At 50.5% G+C, this 12,118-nt stretch overlaps 1 protein-coding gene across 3 annotated transcripts in view; it reads left to right on the top strand.

Moving 5' to 3' along the window:
- The window catches only part of LOC143298511 (ficolin-1-like), a 30,114-nt gene that overhangs the window by 17,919 nt on the left and 77 nt on the right, over positions 1 to 12,118 (top strand). The window contains exons 2-7 of one of the 3 annotated variants that reach the window (XM_076611353.1): positions 1,949 to 2,413; positions 2,882 to 3,005; positions 4,998 to 5,094; positions 9,249 to 9,413; positions 10,251 to 10,504; positions 11,753 to 12,118. The exon at positions 11,753 to 12,118 is cut by the window's right edge and continues 77 nt beyond it. In XM_076611353.1, the coding sequence (XP_076467468.1) occupies positions 2,104 to 2,413; positions 2,882 to 3,005; positions 4,998 to 5,094; positions 9,249 to 9,413; positions 10,251 to 10,504; positions 11,753 to 11,813 (1,011 nt within the window). In that variant the 5' untranslated portion in view covers positions 1,949 to 2,103 and the 3' untranslated portion in view covers positions 11,814 to 12,118. Of the gene's footprint in view, positions 1 to 1,921; positions 2,414 to 2,881; positions 3,006 to 4,997; positions 5,095 to 9,248; positions 9,414 to 10,250; positions 10,505 to 11,752 lie in introns of all 3 variants that reach the window. The other 2 variants (XM_076611354.1, XM_076611352.1) reach the window with 2 other exon arrangements.

The following is a 12,118-nucleotide window of genomic DNA, read 5'->3' as shown; positions in this document are numbered from 1 at the left end:
AACAACAACAACAAAAACATGGCTAGATTTCCCGTCCCCACCAATTTACGCTTAAATGACAATCAAGGCAAAGGTGTCTATCATGCAAATGACCCCCACATTACCATCCGCCCACGAAATATAAACAGAAAAGCAAGGGGGGGGGGGGGGGGGGGGGGGGGGGCAAAATCACATCGCAGCATAATTATTCGTAAATTCATGCACCCACAGACTCATCGAGAGGTGTCGATTCTGCATTATAAACCCGCCATCAATTCACGATTCATTTCAACGCCATTGTGGGAAACTGCTCACTCGCGGTTTCAAAGATAGGAACTGCAACAATCGGTGGACAGCATCGGTGTCAGGATGAGTGTTTCGACTCGTGCGACTCGTTCCATAACCGACCTGCACGGCAGGTGCACACACACTGTTTCCTTCCACGTCAGCAGGACTGGGTGACCAGATGTTGCGGAGTTTTAGCAGAGTGTAAATGATGGGTGGTAGCGTGTATGGGTGCTCCCGTTTAGAAGGTGGACGCTGTTTGTGGCGTGAATAAGGGACGCACGGGTCATTTTGTCACTCGTTCTGTGTGGCAGTTGTTTTTCTTCTTTCTTTCTTTTTTTCTTCTGTGATTTAAGGTTTGGGACCTCTTCATTTGGAAGGTGGTGGTGGCGATAGCTGTGGTGGTGGTGGTGGTGGTGATAATGATAATGATGATGATGATGTTGTTGTTGTTGTTGTTGATGATGATGACGATTATTTTGTTCTGTCTTTGGATGACGCTGATTATGATTGACGTCGTCGTCATAATCAACATCATTATAACCGTTGTTGTTAGTGATCTTTTTTTGACGAAGACGGTTACTGGTATTTTCAAAAATCGTTTTCCTCAAACGTTTTGCAAGCTGGACTGACGGGCTTTATTCGATAACTGATTGTTGTGTTGTTATGGCCTGTATTTTATTATTAATTATCACAATGACGACAACGGAGCTGATTGTGTGTGATTCTGTTGGATATGGCGATGACGATTTCTGTCGGATATGACGATGACGACGACGACGATGACGATTATATCAGAAGTACTATGTAATCTGGTGGTATGGTTTTCAACAACCCAGGAGCCATCGTTCAATGAAGTGCTACGTTCTCTCTGTGTTTGTTGTTTTCTGCGATATGTCCATCCCGGTTAAGCCCCTTGAACCTCCCTCACCTGATCCCCCAACACCCTCCCTCTCCTCCCGCGGTCGAGGCGAGTTGCGTGCTGTGTGATTTGTTTCGTTTACTTTGTTAGTATGTGTGAGTGTGGTCTGGGTTTGTTCCAATGTACCTTTTATTTACCTGTGTGCTAGCTGACTCGGTAGCGTAAGCAGCACTGACTTGAAGCTGTGTACCTTGTGAATGGAGAAAGTTACCACTCTTTACTATTTGTTAATAATTTCATCTCCTGGCCTCATTATTTGATTACCAGAGAGTCTTTTTTTCATGAACCTTTATTCTTGGTTCCTAGTTTTGATATTGATTTTGTTTGTGCCTGTGTTTCTGAATTTTTGTGGGAGCGGGGTTGAATTATTGATTATATGGTTGCGTTTTAGTCATTTCATTTCAAATTAAAAATAGTATATAAAAACACTTGTGGTCAACAAATAACGGGATTGTAAACTGAGGAACGCACAAGGTTCAGGAGCTTAAATGTAATTGTACAAGGTCCATAATTTCCTTGCCGTCTTCCGTCTTTTTTTCAGTTCTTGCCAACATCCGATTTAGTGACATTATGTAGTTTTAGCCATTAGTTTTAAGGTGTGTGTGTGTGTGGAGGGTGTGGGGGGCGGGTGGGTTGCGGTGTGGGTTGGCGGAGAGGGTTGGGATGGAGAAGGGAGAAGTGGGGATGGGTGGCGAGGTGCACGTTTTCATTCCTTCGCGGTCTTCGAAGTAACAGGAACTATCGAGTCTGACCTTTCAGCAGAAGAGACAGGGCAAAAGATACCAAGAGAAGGCGATACAATACACTCTCATTTAAACAGCAAGAACAACAACAACAGTACCAATAACACAACATTCCAGTCATTCGCCAGCCGTGAAACAGTCAGCTAAAGCCATCCCTTCTTCAGAGGAGGCACCATGGCTCCTCTGTGGGCCCTACTGACAGTATCGTGTTCACTGACAATCCACGCCACGTTTTCTGACTACACAGTCATGGACAAGTTCGTCAACAAGTGTGTGAGGCACGCGGCCGTCACTGACCACGTTTTGTTCAAAAACAATTCAACAAGGAGCGTGCTGGACTGCGCTCAGCAGTGCAACAGGGACGGCGCGTGCCTGGCCTTCACCTTCGCACGACCTCTGTGTCAAGGTTACATTGAGGTCACGACCTCCGACAGCCAGAGGTCGACGATGCACGGAGCGGTGACGTTCGTCAGACGTGAGGCAGGTGAGATGTGTGTGTGTGTGTGTGTGTGTGTGTGTGTGTGTGTGTGTGTGTTGGAGAAGCGCGTAGTGTTGTGACAAGTGAAAAGAACTGCGGGGATAGGTGTAAAGTAACGTTGTGACAGGTGTAGTGAAGTGCAGTGCCAGTCGTAAAGAGGTGTAATGACAGGCATAAAAAATACTGTGGTGACAGGTAAAAAAATAAAATAGTAACAGGTGTAACAGAAAAAGTGTAGTGACAAGTGTAAAGAATATGTCGTGACAGATGTAAAGCAACGTAGTAACACACACACACACATACACACACACACACACACACAAATCAACGCAAAGCACGTTTAATGACAAGTGTGTTGCTTGGTGTAGTAACAAGTGTAATGAATCGTTGTGACAGGTGTTGTGACAAAGTAGTAACAGGTGTAAAAATCAAAACAAACCAAGTATAATGACAGGTGTGTTGCCTGATCCACAGACACCACTGTCAGGTGCCAGAGTCCTAACGGGGAACAGGTGCTGATGGTGCCACGGCACGGTCCCCTCACCGTCGTCTGTCAGGACAACTGGATGGTGCGTCTGTCTGTCAGGACAACTGGATGGTTCTTCCGTCTGTCAGGAAAACGACGACGATGATCAGGAAGAATGATGACGACCAGGCGATGATGATGAAAATGACGACGACAATGACAATGTTTATGATACTGACGCCACCGATGATGATTATCATCATAGTGACGGGGACAATGACAACAGCTATGATGACGAGAACGGCGGTGATGATTCTGATGACGACGACGATGACGGTGATTACGATGATCACGAAGACGACGATGATGATGATAATGCCAACGATGACGACGTCGATGATGATGATGATGATGATGATGGCGACGAGGATAATAATGGCAGATTTATGATGAATGCAGACTTCTCGGTTCTTTTCGGTCAAGCACAGTTTAACACTGTGAATTTATGCCATGGACTGACATGATGTTACACGTAAATCATGTGGATGAGAAGTAGATTATCATTTTTGCAAGAACAATCAATAACGCCCCCCCTCCCCCCAAACCCCGTTATATTTGTTATTGTGATGATGACTGTTGAGGACTAAGATTATCATCTTTAAAATAATCATTATGATGATAATGATAGTGATGATGACACTGTCCATTCAGCTATCTGAGTCATCTGATACAAATCTGAAAAGCTGACGTATTTAACAAGTAGAGGGTCACCCAAAGCAAGCGAGCGAGGGAACGAGAGAGAGAGAGAGAGAGAGTCGAAAGTCGAAATATTCTAACTGTCCGACCACAGATCCATAACAATGGAGTTCACAAGGACAAAAAGAACTGATACATGGAAATGAATATTAGGACAATCATTGAACTACATGGGTATCGATAGCGATTCCAGAGCATTTGAATGAAAACGCTTTGAATACAAATTTGCATACACTGACACTCAATCTCTCACTCGCACAAGATAAGAACATGGATATCTTGGATGTTTGTGAAATTTAGCAGGAATAAACTGGGAACGCAGAGAACAGTACTTAGGGCAGACCAAAAGAAAATGCATTTCGGTTTCCGGAGTGTCATCACAAAAAGGACAATTCCTGCTTTGCCCATCATTATTGAACTACAAAAAGTGTGAGCGCAAGTTGGACATTCCAATTCTAAACCGCGAAAAATCACGGCGCATGTTTATACATTTGACATTGTTCAAGTAAGGTTTAAGTGATAGGAACTGACTGTAAATTGAATACACATAAAAAGCGTGAGACTGGAAAGCTGAATGCCAATCTTGAGTAAAGCAATCAACCAGACGCTGCTTAAACTCATAAACATTTTGACACTACCAACTGACTGAGCCTCCCAAACAACACCAAATCCAAATTTATACAAAACATTTCTCACAGAGCAAGCCCAAGTACAATAATTATGACTTTGCAATGATAACATCATATTATAAGCTTTCTTAGGGAAACGGTCATTATCCATAAAGACAACACGAAGCCAAAATTTGATACACTTAGAGTAGGTGGTCACACACAGGGGATAGCGACCAAGTTCACCGTAAATCAAGTGTCTTGGTGCTCTCTGACTCACACCCAAAAGACGCTTCATTGCAGACAGGTGCACCCTTTCGATGCACTCTTGATTTCCAGTCAAACCCCAAACTTCTGCTCCGTATGTCAAAATTAGAGAGAGAGAGAGAGAGAGAGAGAGAGAGAGAGAGAGAGAATAAAGCAAATAAACAAAACAAGCAAATAAACAGAATATTAAAACAACAACAAAAGGAACATGAGACAGGAAAATAAATAGATAAACAGATAAATAGACAAACAAAGAACATAAGAAATAAACGAATAAATAGGTAAATAAATAGACAAACAAGCAAACAAATAACTACCTAATAAACTGATTAACTAAGTAATTAACTAAGCAACTAAGCAACTAACTAGCCAGCTAACTGATCAGTTCAGCAATCATCCAAGCAGTTCAGGTTCGCGCCAGACGTTAGCCTCCCGCATGACTTGATGACGTGAATGTGAAGCATCGTGGTTCTGTGCCCATTGTGTGGGTCAGGTGTTTCTGCGGCGCCATGACGGCAGTGTTGACTTCTACCGAGACTGGCTCGCCTACCAGGATGGCTTCGGCAACATCATGGGGGAGTTCTGGCTGGGTAAGTGACGTGTTCTCTCCATCTCTCTCTGTCTCTTTGTCTCTGTCTGTCTCTTCATCTCTGTCCCTGTCTCTGTCTCTCTGTCTCTGTCTCTCTCTCTCTCTCATGTCTGCCTTTATCTTTCCCTGTCTCTTCCTGTGCTCCTCTACCCTCGCTCTGCCTCTGTCTCTGTCTGAATAATCTGGTTTTGTCTCTGTCTGTCTGTCTCTCCCTCTCTCTCCTCTTTCTTCTCTCTTCCCCTCTCTCTCTCATCCTCCCTTTTTTTTTTACCTCTCTTTGCCCTCACATCTCTCTCCTCTCTCTCTCCCTCCCCCCTCTGCTCCTGTCAATCTGTCCAACACCCATCCACCCCCCCCACCTCTCTACTTCTCACACTCCACACTCCTCCTTCCCTTTCCTTCCACTTAGACCACTACCTCCCTACATCGACCTCCACTAACCCCCACTGTCCTTCCCCAACCATCCCCTAACTTTCCTCCCCACCCCCAATGTCTCCCTCAATGTCCTCCCATCCACCAACCGCAATGCCCCCCCCCAAATGTCCTCCCATCCACCAACCTCAATGTTCCCCCCCCCCCAATGTCCTCCCATCCACCAACCCCAATGTCCCCCCCCCCCCAATGTCCTCCCATCCACCAACCCCAGTCCCCCCCACCAATGTCCTCCCATCCACCAACCCCAATGTCCCCCCCCCCAATGTCCTCCCATCCACCAACCCCAATGTCCCCCCCCCAATGTCCTCCCATCCACCAACCCCAAGTCCCCCCCTCCCCCAATGTCCTCCCATCCACCAACCCCAATGTCCCCCCCAATGTCCTCCCATCCACCAACCCCAATGTCCCCCCCAATGTCCTCCCATCCACCAACCCCAATGTCTCCCCCCCAATGTCCTCCCATCCACCAACCCCAATGTCCCCTCCCCCAATGTCCTCCCATCCACCAACCCAATGTCCACCCCCCCCCAATGTCCTCCCATCCACCAACCCCAATGTCCCCCCCCCCAAATGTCCTCCCATCCACCAACCCCAATGTCCCCCCCCCAATGTCCTCCCATTCACCAACCCCAATGTCCCCTCCCCCAATGTCCTCCCATCCACCAACCCCAATGTCTCCTCCCTCAATGTCCTCCCATCCACCAACCCCAATGTCCCCTCCCCCAATGTCCTCCCATCCACCAACCCCAATGTCCCCTCCCTCAATGTCCTCCCATCCACCAACCCCAATGTCCCCCCCCCCAATGTCCTCCCATCCACCAACCCCAATGTCCCCTCCCCCAATGTCCTCCCATCCACCAACCCCAATGTCCACCCCCCCCCCCAATGTCCTCCCATCCACCAACCCCAATGTCCCTCCCCTCCCCCAATGTCCTCCCATCCACCAACCCCAATGTCCACCCCCCCAAATGTCCCCTCTACCAACCCCAAATGTCCTGCCCCTACCAACCCCAAATGTCCCCCCCCCCCTACCAACCCCAAATGTCCCCCCCTACCAACCCCAAATGTCCTCCCTACCAACCCCAAATGTCTTCCCCCTACCAACCCCAAATGTCCCCCGTACCAACCCCAAATGTCCCCCCCCCCGTACCAACCCCAAATGTCCTCCCCCTACCAACCCCAAATGTCCCCCCTACCAACCCCAAATGTCCCCCCCTACCAACCCCAAATGTCCCCCCCTACCAACCCCAAATGTCCTGCCCCTACCAACCCCAAATGTCCCCCCCTACCAACCCCAAATGTCCCCCCCTACCAACCCCAAATGTCCCCCCTACCAACCCCAAATGTCCCCCCCCTACCAACCCCAAATGTCCCCCCCTACCAACCCCAAATGTCCCCCCTACCAACCCCAAATGTCCCCCCCCTACCAACCCCAAATGTCCCCCCTACCAACCCCAAATGTCTCCCCCCCCCTACCAACCCCAAATGTCCCCCCCCTACCAACCCCAAATGTCCCCCCCTACCAACCCCAAATGTCCTGCCCCTACCAACCCCAAATGTCCCCCCCCCTACCAACCCCAAATGTCCTGCCCCTACCAACCCCAAATGTTCCCCCCTACCAACCCCAAATGTCCCCCCCCCCCGTACCAACCCCAAATGTCCTGCCCCTACCAACCCCAAATGTCCTCCCCCTTCCAACCCCAAATGTCCCCCCTTCCAACCCCAAATGTCCTCCCCCTTCCAACCCCAAATGTCCCCCCTACCAACCCCAAATGTCCCCCCTACCAACCCCAAATGTCCCCCCTACCAACCCCAAATGTCCCCCCCTACCTCCATCTACCTTCAATGCCCCCATCCCCTATCCCCAACCCGCGCCAATCCCCAATGCCCTCCCCACCAACCCTACTGCCCCGCCCCATAACCCCAACAATTATAATGTCCCTCCCCCAACAACCCCAACGTTCCTTCCCCACCAACCGTATGCCCCCACCCCCTCCATCAATCCTAATGTCCCTCCCCCAACAACCCTAATGTTCCTTCCCTCAATGTCCTCCCATCCACCAACCCCAATGTCCCCTCCCCCAATGTCCTCCCATCCACCAACCCCAATGTCCCCTCCCTCAATGTCCTCCCATCCACCAACCCCAATGTCCCCCCCCCAATGTCCTCCCATCCACCAACCCCAATGTCCCCTCCCCCATTGTCCTCCCATCCACCAACCCCAATGTCCACCCCTCCCCCAATGTCCTCCCATCCACCAACCCCAATGTCCACCCCCCCAAATGTCCCCCCTACCAACCCCAAATGTCCTGCCCCTACCAACCCCAAATGTCCCCCCCCCTACCAACCCCAAATGTCCTCCCTACCAACCCCAAATGTCTTCCCCCTACCAACCCCAAATGTCCCCCGTACCAACCCTAAATGTCCCCCCCCGTACCAACCCCAAATGTCCTCCCCCTACCAACCCCAAATGTCCCCCCTACCAACCCCAAATGTCCTGCCCCTACCAACCCCAAATGTCTCCCCCTACCAACCCCAAATGTCCCCCCCCCTACCAACCCCAAATGTCCTGCCCCTACCAACCCCAAATGTCCCCCCCTACCAACCCCAAATGTCCTGCCCCTACCAACCCCAAATGTCCCCCCTACCAACCCCAAATGTCCCCACTACCAACCCCAAATGTCCCCCCCAAATGTCCTGCCCCTACCAACCCCAAATGTCCCCCCCTACCAACCCCAAATGTCCCCCCTACCAACCCCAAATGTCCCCCCCTACCAACCCCAAATGTCCCCCCTACCAACCCCAAATGTCCCCCCCCCTACCAACCCCAAATGTCCCCCCCTACCAACCCCAAATGTCCTGCCCCTACCAACCCCAAATGTCCCCCCCCCTACCAACCCCAAATGTCCTGCCCCTACCAACCCCAAATGTTCCCCCCTACCAACCCCAAATGTCCCCCCCCGTACCAACCCCAAATGTCCTGCCCCTACCAACCCCAAATGTCCTGCCCCTACCAACCCCAAATGTCCTCCCCCTTCCAACCCCTAATGTCCTCCCCCTTCCAACCCCAAATGTCCCCCCCCTACCAACCCCAAATGTCCCCCCTACCAACCCCAAATGTCCCCCCCTACCTCCATCTACCTTCAATGCCCCCATCCCCTATCCCCAACCCGCGCCAATCCCCAATGCCCTCCCCACCAACCCTACTGCCCCGCCCCATAACCCCAACAATTATAATGTCCCTCCCCCAACAACCCCAACGTTCCTTCCCCACCAACCGTATGCCCCCACCCCCTCCATCAACCCTAATGTCCCTCCCCCAACAACCCTAATGTTCCTTCCCCACTGCCCCGCCCCCCCCCCCCCCACTCCCTTCATGCACCCAGCACCCCTACTGCTCCCCCCCAAAAAAACAACAACCCCAATGTCCTCCCTAACTACAGCAATGTCCCCCCCCCCCACACACACACACACATCAACCCCCAGTGTCCTCCCCCACACCAACCCCAATGTCCCTTCCCTACCAACCCTACTGCCCCCAGACACCTTCAACTGCTCCTCTCAAAAACAAACCCAATGTCCATCCCTAACAACTCCCAATGTCCCTCCCCCATCAACCACAATGTCCGCCCTCACGCTCCCCCCCCCCCGTCCCTCACACACACCAACCCCCAACATCCTCCCACCTACCCCTCCCCCCCCAAAAAAAACCCTGTCCAGGTCTGGAGGCGCTGCACCACATCACCAACACGGCCAGCTACAGACTGCACGTGGACCTTGGGGACTGGGAGGGCAACAGCAGAGAGGCCGTGTACACCAACTTCTTCGTGGGCCCCGTCACCCACAACTACCCCCTCTACTTGCAGTTCGAGCACGGCACTGCAAGTCAGTGGTTCGAGTCCATATGCGTGTGTGTGTGTGTGTGTGTGTGTGTGTGTGTGTGTTGTATTGTGTTGTTTGGGTGGTAGGTGGGTGAGTGTATATGTGTGTGTGTGTGTGCGTGCGCGCGCGCACGCCCACGCGCGCGCGTGTGTGTGTGTTGTGTTGCGGTGTGGTGTTGTGTGGTGTTCGTTCTTTAGGTTAGCGTCTTTTCACTATTAGTGATATTAGACGATAAAAAAGTGGAGTGTGGTGGGGAAAGGGGAAAGAGAAGTCAGGATAATACAGAAAAGGTAGATAACTACTAAGAAATGTAGTGTTGTGTGGTGTGTGTGTGTGTGTGTGTGTGTGTGTGTGTGTGTGTGTGTGTGTGTGTGTGTTGTGTTGCGTTGTGTTGAATGTGTGTGTGTATGTATGTGTGTTTACTACGTAACGTACCAGCTAACTCGGTACCAAGCTAACAAATAAATCAACTAACCAGTTAACCAGCTAACCAACCAACCAACTAACTAATTGACCAATTGTGCACAGCAGCGCACCAGCGGGAGTAGTCATGCTAGCGAACACAAACTTTCCCCCCTCTCTCTTATTTTCACTTTCCCTACACACACACACACACACACACACACACACACACACACACACACACACACACATCCCAAGGCCTGACTTAGCGCGTTGGGTTACGCTGCTGGTCAGGCATCTGCTTACCGGATGTGGTGTAGCGTATATGGATTTGTCCGAACGCAGTGACGCCTCCTTGAGTTGCTGATACTGATACTCACAGACGACTCCCCCCCCCCCCACCGCCCCCATGCCCCCTACCTTTGTCTGTCTCCACAGACGACAGCATGTCCGGTGTGGCGGGCAGCCCTTTCTCCACCATGGACAGGGATCACGACAGTAGCGGCAGGAAGAACTGCGCGGAGAAGATGCACGGGGCCTGGTGGTACCAGGCCTGCTCCCAGGCCAACCTCTGTGGCCGCTACTACAACTCCAGTCGGGCCCCTGCCAAGGACGGCGTCATCTGGAAGGCCTGGCGCGCCACATCTTACTCCCTCAAGTTTGCCCAGCTCAGAATCAGGCCCGAGTGTTGAGTGAGAGGCTGGGGGGTGGGGCTGGGGGAATTGGGGGGAGCGGGGGGGGGGGGGGGGGAGGGAGCTGGGGGGGGGGCTGTTTATGTTCGGTCACACATGCATGATTATTAGGAATGATGTGTATACTTTTATAGCGCCTATCCTCGGTCGGAGACCAAGCTGTCTGCGCTTTACTAACACGGAAGTCCAGTCACACATGCACGATTATTTGGAATGATGTGGATACTTATATAGCGCCTGTCCTCGGGCGAAGACCTCAAGCTCTATACGCTTTACAAACACGGAGTCATTGTAATTACACAACAGGCTGCCTACTTGGGGTGGGGTGGGGGGTGGTGGGGGGGGGGGTATTGTTTATGTCCAGTCACAAATGCAATGTTATTAGTAATGATGAGGATGACTCATCTAGCGCCTATTCTCGGTCGGAGACCAAGCTATATGCTCTATACAAACACGGAATCATTCGCACAACAGACTGCCTACCTGGCTGGAGCCGACTGACGGCTGCCATTGCGGGGCGCTCATGATTTGTTTCCTGTATCAATCCATCAGGCTTTAGTTACGCACACTTACACACTTTACAAAGACATATAATCTTATACGTGTATGACCGTTTTGTTTGTTTACTCCTAATGAAGGCAGCCATACTCCGTTTTGGGTGTGGATATGTTCTTGTTTCCATAACCCACCGTACGCTGACATGGATTAATAGGATCTTTAACATGCGTGTTTGCTCTTCTGCGTGCGTATACACACGAAGGGGGTTCAGGCACAAGCAGGTCTGCACATAATCATGTTGACCTGGAAGATCGGAAAAATCTCCACCTTTCACCCACCAGGCGCCGTTACCTAGATCCGAACCCGGGACCCTCAGATTGAAAGTCCAACGCTTTAACCACTAGGTTATATAATGCGCCCGTCATGTACTGGCAATTGTAGACATCCTGTTAAAGCAATCATTTTGACATTTAAATGTTATCGTATAAAATGTAAGAGAGGAGGAGGAATTGAATGGCGGGTTGGGAGGGGGAAGGATGGGGGGGCTGGGGGGGGGGGCAGGTTAGATGGAGGGGGGGAAAGATATTTGAAATAAATAGAAATACAATTATAGAAAATCACTTTAATGAAGTTCGAAAAAGATTTAAAAAAAAGAAGTCAAGAATTTTACAAGAGAAACAACTGATAATGAAAGTACAAACTAAAACGAACAACGTCCCCCGTGACTTGTGATGATCCACTTTCGTGCAGGTATGGCTCGATCAAATCGCAGTCAAAGAATATCCGGTGTGTCGAGCTGACAGCATGCTGAGCAGCGGGAAGACACCGACCGCCTCGCCTCTTGAGTTGTCACTCGATTTCGCCCAGTTCGAAATCAGACCGGCCGCGGTGTGTTGGACTGGGAGTTGAGGAATAGGAGACCATGTCATCTGCCACGAGCATTGTTTAAATGGGAGGTGTACATACTATTATCATCAATAGTTCAGGGTTAGAAAAGCTTCAAAGCTTCGTGAAGCCAGATAGGGAAGGACTGAAAACAAATGTTTAAGACCGGCTTCATTTGTGTTTGGGGTTGTGGTCAGATCGTTCAGTTTCAGTCGTTCTCTTTTTAATACA

The sequence above is a fragment of the Babylonia areolata genome, chromosome 24 (genome assembly GCF_041734735.1).
Source record: "Babylonia areolata isolate BAREFJ2019XMU chromosome 24, ASM4173473v1, whole genome shotgun sequence".
NCBI classification, from domain to species: domain Eukaryota; kingdom Metazoa; phylum Mollusca; class Gastropoda; order Neogastropoda; family Buccinidae; genus Babylonia; species Babylonia areolata.
The sequence above is the reverse complement of the archived record's forward strand: the minus strand, read 5'-3'. Positions and strand labels throughout refer to the sequence as shown.